We start from the raw sequence: 20,680 nt of genomic DNA, 5'->3' as shown, positions 1-20,680 counted from the left end.
GCTAAATACAATTATTAATGTCTTAATATTAATTACTACATCCAAACTTTTGAACTGTAGTGTGTTTTGTGTTTTCTGGGAGTTCTTTATATATATATATATATACAGTGCTATGCATAAGTTTAGACACCCATACTAAAGTTGACTAAAAAGAGGAATAAAAAATCATCTTTTGGAAATTGAACTTAATGCCCTAATTTAAAAAATTAGGAAAAATCCAACCTTTAAGGACACCAATTTTCTTTGTGAATGAATAATGTATCGTAAATAAATAAATGTTCTTCCTTAAAATACAGGGTGCATAAGTCTGGACACCCCTATGTTAAATTCCCATAGAGGCAGGCAGATGTTTATTTTTAAAGGCCAGTTACTTCATGGATCCAGGATACTATGCATCCTGATAAAGTTCCCTTGGCCTCTGGAATTAAAATAGCTCCACATCATCACATACCCTTCACCATACCTAGAGATTGGCATGGTTTTATTTCAGTTAGCCTAATAGCTAGTTTGATTTGCATTGAGAGATGATCTTATGGAAAGTACCCCATGCCAATCTCTAGGTATGGTGAAGGCTATGTGATGATGTGGGGCTATTTTAATTCCAAAGGCCAAGGGAACTTTATCAGGATGCATAGTATCCTAAACAAAAAATTAAAAAAAATACTTAAAAATAAAAATCTGCCTGCCTCTATGGGAATTTAACATAGGGGTGTCCAAACTTATGCACCCTGTATTTTAAGGAAGAACATTTATTTATTTACGATACATTATTCATTCACAAAGAAAATTGGTGTCCTTAAAGGTTGGATTTTTCTTAATTTTTTAAATTAAGGCATTAAGTTCAATTTCCAAAAGATGATTTTTTATTCCTCTTTTTAGTCAACTTTAGCATGGGTGTCTAAACTTATGCATAGCACTGTATATATATATATATATATATATATGTATATGTGTGTGTGTGTGTGTGTGTGTGTGTGCGCGCATGTTTTGTTAAGTATGTGAACTGATGAGACTTGAGTGTGCTGTGTCAGCTGTGTTAAGTGTTTGACTGATAAGCAGCTCCCATTTACTTAGCTCAAGAATTTGCAATTTTCTTGTCTTTTGGCAGAGGAAGTCTGTTCTATCCCTGTGAATTTCAATAGAGAAGAAGGGATGAAAAAAAAAAAAAAAATTTTGACATACATTTATAACTTTTTTGATCACCTTACACCAAGCTTACTCTGTAGAAAACAATAGTTCAACTTTGGACTCATGCAGGTCAAGCGACTCAAGTTCCCGCTGTGTGAATGTGCCTCAAACTGACATGTTCAGTAAATATTTTTGTTTTTCTTGTTGCCATGTTTATGAATACCAAAATGTGACTGTTCAATAAAAATCATCATTCAGAATGAGACTATACTGTGTGTGTTTATATGTAATATCTCCAATCTTTGAGATCATTTTTTTCTCCAACAATCAATTTTTTGACATCATCCGTGCATTTTTATATTTTATAAGCTTTACATACACCATATTGTCAGAAGTTTTGGGACGTATGCCTTTACATGCCCATGAACTTTAATGATATCTCGTTCTTAATCTGTAGGGTTTAATATGGAGTTACCCTGCCTTTTGCAGCTATAACAGCTTCAACTCTTCTGGGAAGGCTTTCCACAAGGTTTAGGAATGTGTTTATGGTCATTTGGATTATGGATTTATGGTAATATGGTTTCATGTTGGAACAGGAAGGAGCCCAGTGGAGCCCAGGTCAAGGTCGTAGAACCTCACAAATGTGTGCGGTGAGGACCAGCCTGCCGAATCACAAACATCCTGGAGGGAGACTCCTGACAGTAATGCTTTGGAGGCAGCCATACTCCTGGTGGAGTGGGCTCGGACGGCCAAAGGAGAAGGCTGGCCAGCTGACTTATAAGCAAGTGAGCCACTTGCTCATTCACTGCTTAGATTCTGGGCACCCTTTCCTGGGTGACCCAAAGCACATGAACATCTGTTCAGATTTCTTCCACAGGGCAGCTCTGTGGACGTAGGCATCTAGTGTCCTAACTGGGCAGAGCAGATTCTGTTTCTCCTGGTCAGACATCTAAATGAGAGATATGAAACTCACTTTTCATACCATTTCAACTTAATTTGACTTAACAGGCGTTCATAATTGGAAGGGAGGCGGACAAAAGGCCTGCAGCACAATAGGTCTTACAGTGTTATTAGGAACTTTAGGAACATAACCATAACACAACCCGGTCTAGGGTGAAAAAAAGCCGTCACCAAACCAGGCGCAAATTCCAACCCAAGAGTGCTTGCAAGTCTGGATAAAGAGGATAAAGACGTGATAAACTTTTCAAAAACTTCCTCAATGGGCTTAAAGGGCGCTAAGGAAAGGCCTTCCAATACTATGGCCAAATCCCATACTAGCAGAAGACGGGCACCGTCCCAGCAAACCCTCTCCAGAACACCTGGGAGCAGTGCGATCAGGGGAAAGGCGTACAGACATAGCCTCGGCCATATCTGTACCATAGCAATCGCTCCGAGAGGAGCTGGATGAGTGAGGAAGAACCACAGAGGACAATGAGTCGTCTCTAGAGATGTGAAACAGATCTACTTCCGCTCGGCCGAAATTCGCCCAAAGGAGCTCCACCAGCTCTGGGTTGAGTCTCCATTCGCCCCCTGCCTTGACAGGATGTCTGCTTCCTGTGTTAGATACTGATTTAGAGAGACCAGCTTCCCTTGGGCCCACAGGAGGATCTGATAAGCCAGCTTGTATGGGCGCAACCACAGACACCCCTGATGGTTTATATAAGAGACCATGACCGTGTTGTGATGTGTTGTGCTTGTTCGCTCAGACATGAGTCATGAAGGCCTCTTAGATCTAGGAGGAAGTGATTCAGAGCCTGAAACACAACCAGCATTTCCAGGCAATTGATGTGCCACGACGAGAGATGATGGATGATGGTCACAACACAGACCTTGAGCTGAGTCACCACTAATGTTCTCCCCCCAACCCGTGAGGGATGCATCCATCGTTAGCGTGACGCGACGACAAAGAGCTCCCAGCACAGGTCATTTCAATCATTATTTTACCACTAAAATATAGAATTGTTCCCCATTCTACTTAATAAAACTTTTGTTCAATCCTTATCCCTATATCACATTAATCCCTGTTAATCATACTCAATGCCTTATTCTTTTTTATATGAAACTCACTTTTCATGCCATTTCAACTTAATTTGACTTAACAGGCCATAAATAGTTCCATAAATTCTATCAGAAATGTTATTTTCATAACATACATTTTTCGACTATATTTCTTCTCATCTTTCCTTATTTCTCCACATGTCTATGGGTTTCCTGGTTGCACTCTCATAAACTTCTAACATCATCTACCATCTTTTAACTCTTAGCACAGCTTAAAGGTGCATTGCGCAAGTCTCTGAGTTTTTGCAGAACTATGCCCCCTTCTGGCGACACGCGAAACTGCAACCAGAGTTGTGCACGCGGTTACATGGAGTTTGCGTTGGGGTTTGGGATGAACTAGAAGCCGGTCTCTTTGAATCCATCTTCTACTTTTGCAAAAGTCGCTCGAGTTGTCTTCGCTGATGCGGATAATGGCGGCGAATAGCCTACACAAACCTGCCAGACATAGCCAGGTGAGCGTGAACGCGCATGACGTCACGCCCAGTCGATTCCGTCCCGAATCCCTCTTATTTATTTTACTGTACAGGATTATAGAGGCAATCGCAGTGATCATAGAAGGGCTCATTCAGCCCATCAGGCAATTGTTTAAGCATGTATGGGTTAGAAAAACGGGTATTTATAACATGAAAAGTTGCTGCACCTTTAAGGCATCTTTGCCAGATTTTTTTTTAAATAAACATAATTTTTATACTGTGGCGAGCAGGACGAGGCCGAGGCCCGTGAGAGAACGGCACAAGGCCGGTGGCCTGATTACTGATGAGCAACACCTGCGCGACGCACCGGTCTCGAAGTATAAAAGGAGTAGCGACGACAGTGGCGATTGAGAGAGAGATTTTGGATTTTATTTGATGTTTATGTTTTATTTGATGTGACAGCAGTCGTCCGTGTATGTATTCAGCAGAGGCTGCTGTCTTTTACTTTCGTTTTGTATTTGATTTATTTTAAGTCATTAAAGTCTTTAAAAGTTCGCCGGTTCCGCCTCCTTCTTCCCACAACAACGAACTGCGTTACATTTTTTTGCAACTTACATTTGTTGGAGTCATTAATTTTACATCAACATGTATTCATCAATTCACTTATAAAAAATATTTTTTATAGATCTTTCCTTCAAAAGGATTCTCTTAAGACAATATTTTGACCTTTTTATTAGTGATGTAGTACAGTCTGGTCTCGAGATCGATTTCTGCTTTCTCGGACTCGACTCGGACTTGTTCCTTCAAAGACTTGGTCTTGACTCGGACTCCACCCTTCAAAGACTCGGTCTTGACTCGGACTCGGCATAGGCAGTCTCGTCCCCATCACTAGTCCACTAGAATACATACCGCTAGAAAATTTTAATTTGCTCTGCATGTCCTAACTATGATTAAAAAAGTCAGGGTTGGGCTTAACATGTTGATGACAGAGCAGCACTGTTGAAGCAGTTTAGAAAAATTGGCAGAAGATGATGCATGTGGTAGGGATTTTTTTAATGATAGTAAAAGCATAGTCCATATTAAGACGTTAAGACTGCTCCTCTAAACAATTCCCAATCTAGCTTAGTCTGTAGGCCTAACTGTTGATTATTAACTGGGGTGATATTAAATCATGAATATGAAAACTGACATGTTTTTATGGTCTTGGTCTCGACTCCTAAAGACTCGGTCTCGACTCGGACTTGCTTCCTCAAAGACTCGGTCTTGACTCGGACTCGACTGAATTTGAAAACCAACGGACTCGGTCTCGACTCGGACTCGACCCTCCAAAGACTCGGTCTTGACTCGGACTCGACCCTCCAAAGACTCGGTCTTGACTCGGACTCGGCATAGGCAGTCTCGTCCCCATTACTACTTTTTATCTCTTGTTCTTTCTCAGACGAAAACTTTAATATCATCATATTAAACACTGATCTACTTTTAAACCCACATTAACACCAGGAATTTCTGTCACTTTATTTTTTTTTTTATAATTACACCTTCTGAGTGGGCATTTACAATTACGGGCTAAATGTCCCTAAAACACTCACTGTCATCGGGTGAATTCGTGTCAGCCTCAACTACAGCGGCAGACACCTTGCCTGTAGTTTGATCATTGAGCTTGCAAATGGCTCCAACTTACTACACACCATTGCAGTGTGTCCCAATCAGGAATGTATAAGCAGTTCTCTGTATTCTTTTACAGTCCACCAGTGGCGGATTCAATCACAATAGCCAAATCATAATCTTCATCATTAGCTTATCATTGGTAGAACATTAACTTTCATAAGCTGCAGGAAAATGCTCAAAATATTCTAAGGGTTTTCACAGAGTTTCTGTTTAACTTTAGTCAAACTTGTCCAAGAAAATGACCCCCGGCCCATAATTTCCTTTACTTGCTTTTTGTAATCATCATAAGCAATACAAGGCCGTTGAAATTCAACAGCAGAGCGATGACATCTCAGATCATTATCTAGTCTCGTGTATAGTTAATTTAGCCAAGGCTGCAAAGTCGACTCCGAGTTACAAATGTGTTAGACCTATCACTTCTGCCACTAAAGATTGCTTTATTAATAATATTCCTGATTAATTTCATCTCCTCAGCATCCCAGATAGCTTAGAAGAACTCAATATTGCAACAGAAATGTTTGACTCTCTCTTTTCCAGCACCTTGCTGTTGCTCCTTTGCGCTTAAAGAAGATTAAAGAAAATAGTCCAACGCCGTGGTACAGCGAGCACACTCAGGCCCTTTAGAGAGCAGCCAGAAAAATGGAGCGCAACTGGAAGAAAACAAAACTAGAGTTTTTTTCGCATTTCATGGAAAGAGGCAAAAAGGCAAAAAGAAAAAGGCCTTAAAAGCTGCTAGATCTTTAGCTTATTCACCGTATCCCCCCAGAGTTAGATAAGTCCATACCCTTTTCATCTCTGTGCGCGCCGTAACCAGAGGGGTAATGTTTCAGAAAAAACTGAAGCTTCCCTGGGCACCGCCATTGATTAGCAGACCCTCACCTGCTGTTAGCATTCCATTGACTCCCATTCATTTTGGTGTCACTTTGACAGCGAATAACTTCACATCTGAGGCGTTTAAAGACTCCATTTGTCCATTATTTATTTCAAAAGAAACCCGAAAATGTATAAAAGGCTCCATTACCTTGTATCTTACGTTATGGCCACGTAGAAGCAGTTTTTGTAAAAATAGGCTAACAATTGCATCATAACCACACGACTCTCTGTCGCACAATAGAGAAATTACCATATAGACGGGAGGAGAAGCTCGCGGGCAATCGGGGGGACGTGGAGGCAAAATGACAAAATAATTAATCAGAATACTTAGCAAAAGTTGCTCCTGCTCCAAGCTCATGGACACCTCCTACTCACGATCTCCGTCTCTGCAAGTTTAGGAAGGGAATGATTCAGATTTCTCTTGGCACAGCTACTAGAAGACAGACAGGTTGCTCACGTCACATCTACGTCGTCAAGCTCAGTTTGAGTCTGCGCAATACGCTCAGCCATCAGGAAGTGAGTGCTTCTAATTGACTTCACTTTTCTCCGTTGAATCCAATGGGGTCGCTGTGTCCATTTCTTTTACTGTCTATGGCCGTAACGGTGGTCTGACGCACCCATCGCTAGCCTAGCTAAGCACAAAGACTGGAGGTGAACGGGTCCAGCTAGCACACTGCTCCCAATTCACGAGTTCACATGTTAATGAAATCTGATGTAATATTATAATGCGTATTTGGCTTGCTGTCCTGGGGGAGGGCTCCGAGCTCGGAATTCGGCCCGACCCCAGAGTACTCCCCCCTATGAATGTATAGATCATGGGTATCTATGAGCAGACCCATCCGAATGTGAGGTGATGGGGTGGTGGCGGGATGCTGAGAAATTTGTCATGAGACAGGAGGTAAGGGAAGGCTTTATTTATACTGGCTTCTTCTTGTGCTGATTGGATGATTACCTGAACATGCTCCTCCCGAACTTTGTTACAAAAAAACTTCATTAAGTGACAAAATAACGCCAACATTTTCCTATTTAGATGTTGTGATTTGTATAGTCACAGCGTGTACAAATAACAAGGTCACATGAGACACAGCCATCTTCTAACCGTATACATACTAGGAACTATCTCAGAAGGCGAAACACTGCTACTTCTGCAGAGGGATTTATTCCAACTCTGAGCAAACCCTCTGCTCCATATTATATGCTCTGCTCCCTACTACTGCACCACGGGGCTTCTCAGGTGCTGCGAGCAAATCACTCCGCCCAAGTAGCAGTGCTTTGCCTTCTGAGAACATAGTTCCCAGTATACGGTTAGAAGTTGGCTGTGTCTCATGTGACCTTGTTATAAGAACCAAAAGAACCCCTATTGGGCAGTGACCTGCTTGAAACCTTCAGTTCGTCTCCTTTACACTCTTAATAAGCAGTTAAAATTCTCTATAAGCATTTACTTTGTCCTGCTCCCCTAATCCCTCGGTCAAAAGCATCATAAATTGAGTAGCAATAAAGGCAGAGAATCTGCTTGCATACAATAAAAAATACTATTTACACACAGTTTATTGACCACCAGTGGTGGTCAATAAACTGTGTGTAAATAGTATTTTTTATTGTGTATCTGGTCCACCACTCTGTAACTCAAAGTTACAAGTAATCTCTGTAATTGTCTGTTGTGTTTTTCTAGCAGTTGTTTATGGGATGACAACCACCACAGGAGGGAGGGGGGGGGGGGGTAATTTGTCTCCCACACTGCTAAATGATGGATCAATAATCTTATTTTACTGTAATTTAAGAGAAAACAATACAAAGCACTTGATTGGCCCATAGAAATATTAATGATGCCCTCTACCGGTCACATAAAGTTTCACACGTTTCCTTTAGGCTGCACACTGCAGAGCCAATGAGTGGAGCGAAGTTCAGCTCCCCTTCGATTGACGTATTGACCACCACTTGGAGGAACTTGGAAAAAAGCTTAGAAATTATAATTTTTTTGCTAAAATATTTAACAGCGTCAAACAATAAATAACTTTAAATTGCACGGTCTTGTATACAACATTTGTCAGGGTTCCTCCATCAGTGTCTTCAGGACAGTTCACATCTGTAAGCGATTTCATTTCACACACTGACGCTGGTGGGAGGATTCAACACAAACTGGGGACTCAACGGGACTCTACAAGCGCACTTTACACCGCACAAACCCGGGAGACTGTTGTGTTGTCTTTACGATGATTTTAGTTAAATTCGTGTGCGCGATCATAACCAGGTCCTTATTCATTCTGGTCTCTCTCATCGGCGTCTGGAGAGTGAAAACGGTGAAAAATGACAACATGTACTGGTTACTGACTGTCCTTTATCTTCCTCTGGTCGTGGAGATGTTCTTTACTTTAAAACGAAGGAAAGGGAAAGACTACAAATGGTGAGTGACACAGTGTATTTTATTATACACGATTTACAGTGCTGATGACACTGATCTTCACGACAACTGTTGATCCTTTTTGTGATTCACACTTTTGGTGCAAATTACTTCTATTCAATATATTTAGAGCTGAATATATGTTACATGGCTTTTATTTGACTTCTTTTGTAGACAATTGCTGTTCTAAGGTTTCAGTAATATTTTAATGTCGACATTCCTCATTCCCTCCCTCCCCCTCACCAACATCCTGCTAGACCTATTGTTACTGCTGACAGTAAAAAAGGATGTGTGTGAAAGACACTAATGCGCTAGTATAATCTGAGTGGTCTCCAGCAGGGACCTTAAAGGGTTAGTTCACCCCAAAATTTTAATTTTGTCATTAATTACTCACCCTCATGTCGTTCCAAACCTATAAGACTTTCTTTCATCTTCGGAACGGAAATGCATATATTTTTAATAAAAATCTGAGTGATTCCTGTTCCTCCGTTGACAGCTAAGCAACTACCACTTTGACGGTTCAAAAAGTCCATAAAGAGTTTGTAAAACTAAACCAAATGAATTGAGTGGTTTAGTCCGAATTTTCTGAAGAGACACGATCACTTATATGATGAACATATTTAATTTAGGCAATAATAATTTATTCATATAAAAAGATTAATCAGTGACCATAATCAGAAGCTTGACACGTAAGATAAAACCTCTTGCAGAAGCTCAAACCTGCTGCATAACACGAGAATGTTATGTTTTGTGTCATTGGTTCTCGCAAGTCAAGCGAACAGGTTTGAGCTTCCATTTACCATAACTGATGAATGAGTTGATGAATGTTTATATGTGAATAAAAGCCTAAATTCAATCTGTTCATCATATAAAGCAATTGTGTCTCTTCAGATTTTTTTTTTTTACGAACTCTTACAATTGCAATTGATAACATCATCCCAGTTAATGTTCAGTGCTCAGTTAAGTGTAGGCCTATATGGTATGTTCTGTAAAAATTATGCAACCATCTTCTGTCATCTTTCAGGTTTTCTCCAGCCATTCTATTGTTCCTCATCAGCATTATTCCATCCATATGGATTCTAGAGTTACATCATCAAGAAAACAAAGCCAGTGACCCTCAGGTATTATTCTATATACCCATTCTTTCAGTGGAATTTTGACCGTTTTCCTCTTAAAGGGACAGTTCACCCCAAAAAAATATTTTCTGTCATTGTTTATTCACTATCATTTTATCGATCCAAACATATATGACTTTCTTTATGTGCAAAAGATGTTTTGTTTTTTTAGTAAACCCTAAACATGTGCAATAACCAACACACTATTTTATTCACATTCTTATTCTGATTCATTTTTGACAACAACTTTGTCCCAAAAAGGAAAATTGTGTCATAATTTATTCACCCTCATGACGTCGTTCCAAACTTGTATGACTTACTTTCTTCAGCTAAACACAAAAGAAGATATTTTGAAGAATGTTGATAAGTTTCGGTTCCACTTCCACTTCCATATTTTTGAAGTCAATGGGAACCAAAAACTGTTTGGTTTTCAACATTCTTCAAAAGATTCTTAGATTTCATTTTTAGGTAGACTATCTCTATGCATATGTGAAGTCATGTGAAGCCTAATCATGCTCATATATAAGATGATATTCTGAGTGTCTTTTTCCTCTCCTTAAACTCTTCTCTGTCATTTTTGTGTCTTGCAGTGTAGGAAACTGGACTCTTGGGAGAATGTCAAGAGCATATTGACTTCAAATGGGACTATGGTTAATGAAACACTAAAGGTAATCTTTTTTTTTAAGTTTTTAATTTACGGTTTATTGTATTACTGTAATATGTATAAATCACATGTGCTTCCAGTTTGTGATGTAATTCATTTCTTGTGGCCCACAACACAAACAGTTTTCCTTAGAATTGTCTGGCCTTGGCTTTCACTTCCTCTGTCTTTCTCTAGAAATAAAATATAACGATTTAAATCTCAACATTCCTATGATGAGATATTATTATTTTTGGACCTTATTAGCCACTCTCTGCCGGTCCAGAGACCAGGAAAACTTGATCTTTTCTCTTCTTGGTTTCCTTCTCTTTCATTTGCAAATTTGATCTTGTACAAAATACAAATTACCCATTTAGCTGATGCTTATATCTAAAGTAACTTGCATTCTGAATGTAAGTGCAGAAGTGCTGAATCATCTTCTTTACTAATATGATTCATACCCTTGTGAATTTCAATTCATGTGTCTTGGGTATGAAGAGACTATTCCTCTTTATGTTCAGTGGTGTAATGTGTTTCGCAATTTATACATGTCTGTGTCTGTATTATTGTCAGCAAGGATTGCAATAAAATGGAAAATAATGGCAGGATCAATAGCTCTTACGAGAGGTTCTCTCGTATTGCGTAAGTTGCTTACGCACGGGGAAAGTTGTCTTTTCTCGAGATCTGAAGCCAAAAAATTATCTTTAATTTTGTATTTATTGTCAACGCAGTGCGGCAGCCAGCAGACCATAGCAGGCTGTATAAGCGTGCTCATTGGCTGTCCTACGGCAACTGCAGCAGCCTATCGGTGAGCCCTGCGTGACGTCACGCCCAGTGAGCTCCACGCGCCTCAGCCCGCCAGAATGGGTGTGGCTAGCATGTATAAAAGAAGGGCTCACAGGCTGAAACTCTGATTTTCATGTCTTCAGCGAAGCTCTACGCATCGCTGGACTCTGAGAGAAGCCGCCGCCGTTGGAACAAGCGACCAGCAAGCTTAGGACAGCGTCTGAGGAAGACAGTCGTTTTCGCCGCTTTCAGCCATCCGTGCCTGAACACACTCTTCTTCTAAAAGAGAAATTTCCTACGAGGCGTTGTTTCAAATGCCTCGCACCTCTCACTTCCCGCTCTCTTTCTCCCTCTGCTCGAGCTGCGCAAACTGCGCTGTTCGCAAGGGATGTCAGAAGCGGATGGACACGCTGCCCTCGCGCGTCACTCACTGGCGAAAGGAGAAGAGAGAGTGTTTTAGTCCCGCCGAGGCTGGACCAACCTCCATTTCTCACACATTTCTCAGTCCCCTCTTAAGTTCAGGCGACTGGAAATATCAATATTGCAGTAAACAAGCCTGTTATAATACATGCACGCCTGCAAACAAACGCCGACGCAAAACTTGATGACGCTCTCTCTTCCCGCTCTCTCTCCCTCTGCTCGAGCCGCGCAAACTGCGCCATTCGCAAGGGATGTCAGAAGCGGACGATCACGGGGCTAGCTTTCTTTACAAGAAAGCTACCCCCCCCTCGCGCCCCGTTCGCGCGCGTCGCTTGAAATATCAATATTGCGTAAACGATAAACGAGCCTGTTATATTACATGCACGCCTGCATACAAACGCCGACGCAAACATGATGACCCCGTTCGCGTGCGTCACTCACCGGCGAAGGAGGAAAGAGAGTGTTAGTCCCGCCGAGGCCGGACCAACCTCCATTTCTCACACATTTCTCAGTCCCCTCTCAAGCTTAGGCGACTGGAAATATCAATATTGCAGTAAACGAGCCTGTTATAATACATGCACGCCTGCAAACAAACGCTGACAAAGAACATGACGCTCTCTTATGCTCGCGCTAACTGAAAGCTTATGTGTTTTCCACCTGTGGCTCAGTGGCGAAATCTTAGGCTTTCACGCCAGAGAACCTGTGTTTGAATCCCGGCTCGGGCGGCAGATAAAGATTATTCTGTTTGCTTCTCCGAGCTCGCAGCCAGCTTCTTACATACAGAAAGCAAACCCGCCTCTCGCACCCTCCCGCTCTCAGGATGGTGCTCGAGTATTTATGAGCGTCTAAACATATGAGCCTTCAAACCAACGAGCGTGTTGTACAACCCGCTCACCTGCACCCTAACTCCGTTTCTACGGCAACCCAGATAAATCTCATTAGAGTACAATTCTGGTTATCCGGCTCACGCCGATGGTGTCTTGTGTGTAGAAAATGTGCCCGCTTCCCATTGTTCACCCCTACACACAAGCACGATTCCCCCTGTGTCATTCACTCATGCAGAGCCCACTCTAGAGCTGGCATATGCCGTTTGAATGTTAAATGTAGGAAATGTGCCCACGAACCTGTGCCCACACCTACTCACTGCCCGCTCTGGTACACAGCCAAAGTTACCTCTTACCGGTCACGTTATGAATGTAAGTCCTGTGCCCGCTCTCGAGCGCTCACACTTACTGACAAACACTTTACCCCCGGCGCTGCTCGCGCGTCCCGGTTTTTCCCACAAAACACTCCCCGTCCAAAGCAACCGGGACATCGTGTGTAAAACGACCAGCCATCGCTGTCAGCGAGCCGCCGTATTCAAGCACAGAGAGCAGCTCCGCGCCCATACCTCTGATTCAGGTTCTCGACCCCACGAAGTGCGGCGATCGAAACCCGGAGGCCATTCTGCCCTTAACTGTACATGCAGAAGCATGGGAAGCTATTCCAGGTGTGTCAGTATGGGTGCTGAGCACAGTATAGCAGGGCTATTCGTTGCAGTTCGCTCGCCGTCCCCCACGCTTCAAGCACGAACCGAGACGAGAGTGAATGGGGAAGTAGCACACCTACTTCGGGCAGAAATAGCGAAGCTATTCGGGCAGAAATAGCAAAGCCGTTACTTCCTCGTGCCCAAGAAGGACGGAGGTCTGAGATATTTGAACAAAGCTCTTATGAAAAGACCGTTCAAAATGCTCACAACCAGACAGATCCTCGCGCAGATTCGCCCGGGAGACTTGTTTATTACCCTCGATCTGAAAGACGCTTATTTTCAGATTCAGATAATACCCCGTCACAGGCCATTCTTGAGATTCGCCTTCGACGGTCAGGTATATCAATACACCGTCCTGCCGTTCGGCCTGTCTTTAGCACCCCGTACATTCACGAAGTGCATGGACACTGCTCTCGCTCCCCTGAGATGTCAGGGCATGCGGTTTTTGAACTATCTGGACGATTGGCTGATTCTAGCACAGTCAGAGAAAGAACTTATTTCTCACAGAACAGTGCTTCTCAGCCACCTGGAAAGCCTGGGTCTCACAGTCAACTGGACCAAGAGCTCATTACTGCCCAGTCAGTCAGCCTCTTTTCTGGGTTTAGAACTGGACTCTGTGGCAATGACGGCCCGGCTGTCGACACAGCGCGCGCGCCGTGTTCAACGCCCGGCCGCGTCTTTCCAGATGGGCAGCGCCACACCACTAAAAACATTTCAGAGGATGCTGGGTTGTATGGCATCAGCTGCAGCAGCGCTTCAGCTGTGTCTACTGCGTATGCGCCCGCTGCAACGCTGGTTGAGCGCTCGAGTGCCTCACCAAGCCTGGGCGTCCGGCGGCATATGGATCAGAGTGACTCATACCATACGGCCGACTGGTACCAGCGGGGAGTGACAATGGGAGCCATCTCGCACCGAAAAGTTATCTCAACAGACACCTCCAACTTAGGTTGGGGCGCTCTTTTCGAGGGCAGACCGGTCTTTGGCCTGTGGTCAGACCAGGAGAAATGCCTCCATATAAACTGTTTGGAGATGATAGCGGTCGAGAATGCGCTCAAACGTTTTTTTTTTGAGAATCTAGAACCCTCTTCTAGAATCTAGAGAACCGAGGTTACGTTAGGTAACCGAGTACGTTTTCTTTAATAAATTCAGCGAATAGATAACAAGATAATTAACATTATCAGACGAGATCAGATTACTGAAAATGAGGGCTATATAAACACTAGGGATGAAACGAGGTAATTAATTAAAAACAGGCGTGACACATGAGGGCAAATCAAAAACCATGGTAACAAATAAACACAGACAAAAGAAAACTGATCTGGAAACAGTGAAACCCAACTTAAACACAGACCAAACATGACAATAATATTGTGTTATGTCTTTCAGAACCTGGAGCGCATGCTCACATCTGTCTGTCCGAATGACTGGATTCTTGGTCTTCATCAAGTTCTGCTTATTCTTCTCATCCTTGGAAAGTGGCTCCTCCCACTAGGGGGCGGAGTAACGCGTGACGAGCTGTCTCAGCTTTTGCTCATCTTCGTTGGCACGGCGGCAGACATTCTGGAGTTCACTAGCGAAACACTCTCTGATGTCAAGTGGGTACTTCCTGTTCTTAGTCAATAGACGAAAGCTTGACTTAATACCAGTTCACATACTATTTTTGATGTGCACTACCATTCAAATTATATCAAACCATTCACCATTTACTTTTTAAAAGAAATGAATACTTTCATTTATGCATTGAATCGATCAAAAATGACAGTAAAGACATTTATAATGTTACAAATATTTCTATTTCAAACAAGAATCCTGAAAACAAGAATCCTATTCATCAAAGAATCCTGAAAAAAAAAAGATCACACACAAGAATATTACACACTTTTTTTCAACTGTGATAATAAGAAATGTTTTTTTAGCACCAAATCAGCATATTAGAATGATTTCTAAAGGATTATGTGACACAGAAGATTGGAGTAATGATGTTGAAAATTCAGCTTTGCCATAACAAGAATACATTGCATTTTAAAGTATATAAAAAAAGTATTAAAATTGATGTTGGGTGCATTGTGTGCTCAATGCTGTATTTCTGGATTTGAGTGATGATTACGTATTTGTCCAGTCCATCCTCAGGTGCCATTTGTGCCTGAAAAGATCAGCAAAATTTTGTTTAGTTTGAATCGGCTATCTCTGAACATTCAGTAAATCATATTTCTCATAAATCACTCATCACAATTGTCATATAACTGAAAAAAATAATAAAAACCAAACCATTTCTCTTTTAAACTTGTGCACTGGTTGCCACTAACCGCTTGCATCAAATTCAAAGCAATGATGTTTGCCTACACAAACACTGGCTCTGCACCCCAATAACTAAACTCATTACTTCAGACTTATGTGCCCTCCAAAAGCTTGTGTTCTGCAAGTGAACGGCGTCTTGTGCCATCCCAAAGAGGCACGAAATCACTTTCACTAACCCTGTTCCTTGCTGGTGGCATGACCTGCCTTGACCTAACTCAACCCGAGCTGCTGAGTCTGTAGCCGTTTTCAAGATGCATCTTTTTCATTAACACTTGACTAATTAATTCTAACCTATTCTATTCTATATAGAGAAAAAAACCTTGCTACTTGCACTGTGCTAGACTAACCGGGACTTGTTACAGCACTTACATAATGTTGATTCTACTGTTCTCCTCATTTGTAAGCCACTTTGGACAAAAACATCTGCTAAATGATTCAATGTAAATGTAATCTCTGTTTTTTTATGCAATGAAATGTCAGCCTTGTTAAGTTCAAAATGAAGGTTAATGTAACTGGCATTTGCTAGCAAATATTACATTACACCACATTCAATATTTTTGTACAGTAGGCTAGGCTATATTTATGAGAGACAAAGTAAAATTTAGCATTTTCTCATAAAATCCCTTAAGCAGTTAAGGAAAAAACAGACAAAAAGCCCTATTCGCACGGAATAAGTATTACCTGGTGACCTCTAGTCATTTGTAATAATTGCGGAGGTTGTCTGTGATCTTAATCCGGTGCGAATCGACCATGTCTGTAATTTGTAAAGTAAAAATTCCCCCGCAAATGACCTACCATATTTCGCCGAACACCGAGGTCCTGTGATAATATTAGTCCAGTGCGAATCGGCATCTCTGTGATTTTGCGGGGTCGTATATCATTTTTTCAAGGTTTTTGTTTCCTGTGCGCTTTTTTAAATTCGAGTAAAATCACAGGCTTCGCTTATCCCGTGCGAATGCGCCACACGAAATTCAGATGTGGGTGGGTAATTTCTAAAATCACACGTGGTCCCCAGATAATACTAATCCAGTACGAATAGGGCTAAAGTGTTAAATGTTATAATTAAATTTTATTTTTAATCCACAAACCTTTTAAGATGAATTGTGACATGTGAGTCAGCTGCTTTTCTGATAAAAACAAACATTTTATAAAAGTATTATTTTTCATTTTTCTTTTGCATTACACACTAACTACATTCTCTGCTGCATAACACTGACAAATATAATGTGACTACACTGAGGATCTTTGGTTATTCCTGTCAGTGATATCAGTAGTCATGTGAACACAATTGACCCGTTTCCTGAGAAAAGGTCGTCGGATATTTAGAGTTGATTGTTTGGTAGAAAACAGAGATAAGTATTGGTGTCTGAGAATCTGCTCTATGTTATGACAGTCATCATTTCCTACTGATATTTATGATAAGAGATAGACTCACACATAAATGCTAAATCTGCGTAACACATTATTCACTCTGTGTTATAGGGAGAACAACCATCAGCTGGTGTATATAATCTTGGCAGTGTGGACGTGGAGTATGTTGCAGTTTCCTTTGCACCTGGCAGGTTTGTGATAACGTGTTTAACTGTGTTAACATGTGCTTCTTTAACACCCAACCATCAAACGTCACAGATACTGCTTTGAAAAACCGAAAATGACCTACAAAATGGTTCAGGATCCCTCAAATGACTGGAGGAGATCCCTGCTGTCCCGTGGAATCTTTCATCCTGCTCCATCAAAAGTATTTTTCTTACCCCTGGATCTCACTGGATCTAGAGGTTTGGGATGTAACTCAAAGTAGCGCTTCAGTCATTTGTAGAGCATGTGTTTTTGTTTAGTTATGCTCCATGCCTGTTTCCCTTTGAGGAATGAGAGTTTTGGCAGCTACAGTACATGGATCTATTACCAAACCCCACAGAAAGAAGAAGGGGGTGGATTTTCTTGGATCTTTTGAGACATTTTCCATAAGTGCAACAGACTTTTCACTTCTAGAAACTTGCGTTGCTCTCTGCTCTGTAAAAATGATGTCATTTACATCAAATATATTTTGTTTTGTTCTCTATAAACAACCAGAAAGGCACATAACTTTCTTTTCCAAACATATGTATTAAAATCATTATATGCCAAAACTGAAGAGACCGCCTTTTCAACTCTTAGTCAAATCCAGCAACTTCAATTTTATTGAAAATAAACCTTTTTACAAAGTAACCTTTTATTGAACCGGTGACAACATGAACTGTATACAAAACATGATTTCCTGCTACAACACCGAGCAATTAGCTATCAAAACTTGGCGAGTAGACCAAGATTCTCTGCTACACAAGCAACTGAATTAACACAGCATTTGTTTGTCACTACTGTTAAAAAGTTTGGAGTCAGTAAAAAAAAAAAAAAGAAGATCACCAAGGCTGCATTTATTTGATCAAAAATACAGTACAAACGTAATGTTTTCTTTTTTCATATATTTTAAAATGTAATTTATTCCTGTGATCTACTCCAGTCTTCAGTGTCACATGATCCTTCAGAAATCATTCTAATATGCTGATTTGATGCTCAAGAAACATATCTTATCAATGTTGAAAACAGTGGCGCTGCTTAATATTTTCGTGGAAACTGATGCATTTGTTTTTCAGGATTCTCTGATGAATACTAAGTTCAAAACCACAGCTTTTGTTTCTCTCTTCCATGTATGCTACAGTTGTGACATCTCGGCCGCAGAACCCAGATGAGCCCACGGGTGGAGGAGGCTGTTGCAACTTGCTCTTGTCAAGATACAGTACAGATATTTGGAACATCATTGAGAGTTTGTTTATCCAGGACGGGCCCTTTCTCGTGGTGCGTCTTATTGTGATGATATACTTTGATGTGTTCCACCAGATGTTGGTCTTCTTTGCTATCAAGAACTTCCTAGTGGTCGTCCTCAACCTCTACAGGCTCATTGTAATCTGTCAAGACTATAAACCAACACCATCATCTTCCTCTCCCTCAGTCTGAAAGAAAAAAAATCGTTCAACATTTAACTTCTTTAATAATCTTTAATATTACCAATGTATTCTATTAACTGTGCCTGATGGTTATCTTATACCAGGTGTTTTTAAACTAGGGTCCCAGTGTTATTTTAGTATCATTGACAATTTGATTGTATAATTTATTTTGTTTTACTAATAGCTGTTAGCCTATTTCATACTTCATAAGATTCTAAAGCAATATAAATTAGCCTTACAAACATTTAATTCATAAAACATAAAATAATTTACTTCTAAAAATTGCTTTAGTCTATGACATCCACGCTCGTTTTTTGTCGGAGGCGTAACTTGTAGAGGCTTGGTTTGTAGAACTTGGGGACGCAGACAAACCCTTCTCTCTTTTGTGGCTGTTCGAACCCATTTCGACCACATGAACGTTTACATTATGCACTATGCAGAACGTCTACCTCTTAAAGTGGACGAGCTCAAAACGTTTTAGACCCTGTTTACAACTGCATTAGCGTCGTCCACTTGTGATCCGATCGATCAAAACGCAAGGCCCCGTTTACACCTGGAGGAACTGTTGCGCGGCACAACTGATGACGCCACGGTTTAATCTTTGGTCGACCAATCAGCGGAAAGGGGCTTTTATTCCCCTGAGATCGAATATTCAGGCTGTTTATTCATTTTCTTCCCCTGAACGTAAAAACCATAAAAACGAAGAATCAAGCTAAAAAAACAAACAAACAAAAACTTAAGGAATGATACATTGACCCAAATGAGATACTACTTTTATAGTTTGTATTAATATTTTGAACTAGTTTTTATTTTTATGTTTTCCATTTCACAGTTTTAATCATTTTTTTGTGTGTTTGTCATTTTCGTTAGTTATTGTCTATATAGTTTTTATTAATTTTATTTCTGTTTTAGTTATTTTAGTACAACAAATTAAAATAAGTTTAAATTTTTTATGTGTTATTTCAGTTAACATTTATTTGAAGTAACAAAAAAGTTTTTTGTTTTTTTTTAGTTTTTTTTTTAAATGGTTTTAGTTAACTGCAATAACCTTGGTGCTATGGGGCCCCGTCACATTTTTTTGAGAAATACAATGTAAAACAGTACAGTAACATAATAAAAACGAAATGTTTTCCAAATAACAATTTACACATAGCCTATTTGTAATAGTAGTTTTTCAGTTTAAATTTATACATGAAAAGAAATAGCTTTCTTTTTAGGATGGGGGCCCTCGCAACAGGACAAATATATTTAGGTCCATGGCATCTAAAAAGTTTGAAACCCCCTGGCTTATACTGCTTAAAAACACATTCATGGGTGACAACAGTTTGGTATATTTTGAATGTGTTGTATAACCAAACTTGGACCAATAGATTTTCACTCTTTGGTTCATTCAGCTTTCTTAGCATTTGACAATGTTTATATACCAGTCAGTGTTGTGAAATAAGATTATCTGACTCAAAAACATTGAGAACTCCTTTTATGTTTGTGTGTGTTATGAATAGAAAGAGGCAGATGCACATTTATCTGTTGCATACATGCATGTTAAAAGGGGTCTGCTCATGCATGATTATCGTCCCTGTGTGCATTCAGATATGCCTCTGATACCAGACTCTTTGAGTCACTCTGATCTGAGATCAGGCAGAGATTATTGGCCTTTTAGTGGAGAGAGTCTGTAGTTGCTTTACAACAGTTCCTAGATCAGCCTTTCAAAGTAACCTGCAATTTAACCAGAGAGTTACACAGCAGTAACCAGCATGCATCTAGTAATATCTGCTTGTGAACCTATCCGAATATTACCTATTAGAATAAATATTTTGGTAGCACTTTATTTTACTGTCCTGTTCCCCATGTACATACTATGCACTTATAATAATTGCAATAACTAGGTACTAACCGTGAACCTACCCATAAACCTAACCTTAACCCATGTAGTTAACTTGTATTACCCAGTACTTTTTTAGGTAAGTACACTGTACTAGTGTAAGTACATGTAAGTGCACATGCTGTAAAATAAAGTGCATCCAATATTTTTGTCTAGTTTGGGTCCAGCTGGATTCTCCATGTTTATGTGTGTGAGAAGATTTATGCTGGATTTCTGACCTTTGGGTTTTCATGGCTATTGTAACATTGTGGGGGAAAATGAGACATACCATCATGACTTTCTCACACAGACTCTCTGAGTTTCCTGCTTGACACACTGTTGTTTGGTTGTTTCTGTCCCCATCATCAGGCTTTGAAACATACATACATCCCCAAAGCAGGAAAACACACATTACTTCATTAAACATGTTTTCTATTTTTATCCAGTAGGGGAAACAGGAAATAGCCACAGAAGAATAAAACAGGATACCAGCAAAGAAAGTTAGATTTA

General features: G+C 40.6%; 1 protein-coding gene across 1 annotated transcript; it reads left to right on the top strand.

Annotated features, from left to right (window-relative positions):
* The first annotated feature begins 8,012 nt into the window (after positions 1-8,012).
* Positions 8,013-19,044, top strand: tmem26a (transmembrane protein 26a). Its single transcript, XM_084392463.1, has 6 exons — positions 8,013-8,544; positions 9,566-9,662; positions 10,247-10,324; positions 14,417-14,625; positions 16,811-16,890; positions 18,024-19,044. Exons 1-6 carry the CDS (start codon positions 8,354-8,356, stop codon positions 18,317-18,319), a joined length of 951 nt encoding a protein of 316 aa, XP_084248589.1. The 5' UTR covers positions 8,013-8,353; the 3' UTR covers positions 18,320-19,044.
* The last annotated feature ends 1,636 nt before the right edge of the window (positions 19,045-20,680 follow it).

This window comes from Rutilus rutilus, assembly GCF_951802725.1.
Source record: "Rutilus rutilus genome assembly, chromosome: 21".
In the NCBI taxonomy this organism is placed as follows: domain Eukaryota; kingdom Metazoa; phylum Chordata; class Actinopteri; order Cypriniformes; family Leuciscidae; genus Rutilus; species Rutilus rutilus.
This window is presented reverse-complemented; position numbering and strand designations above follow the sequence as displayed.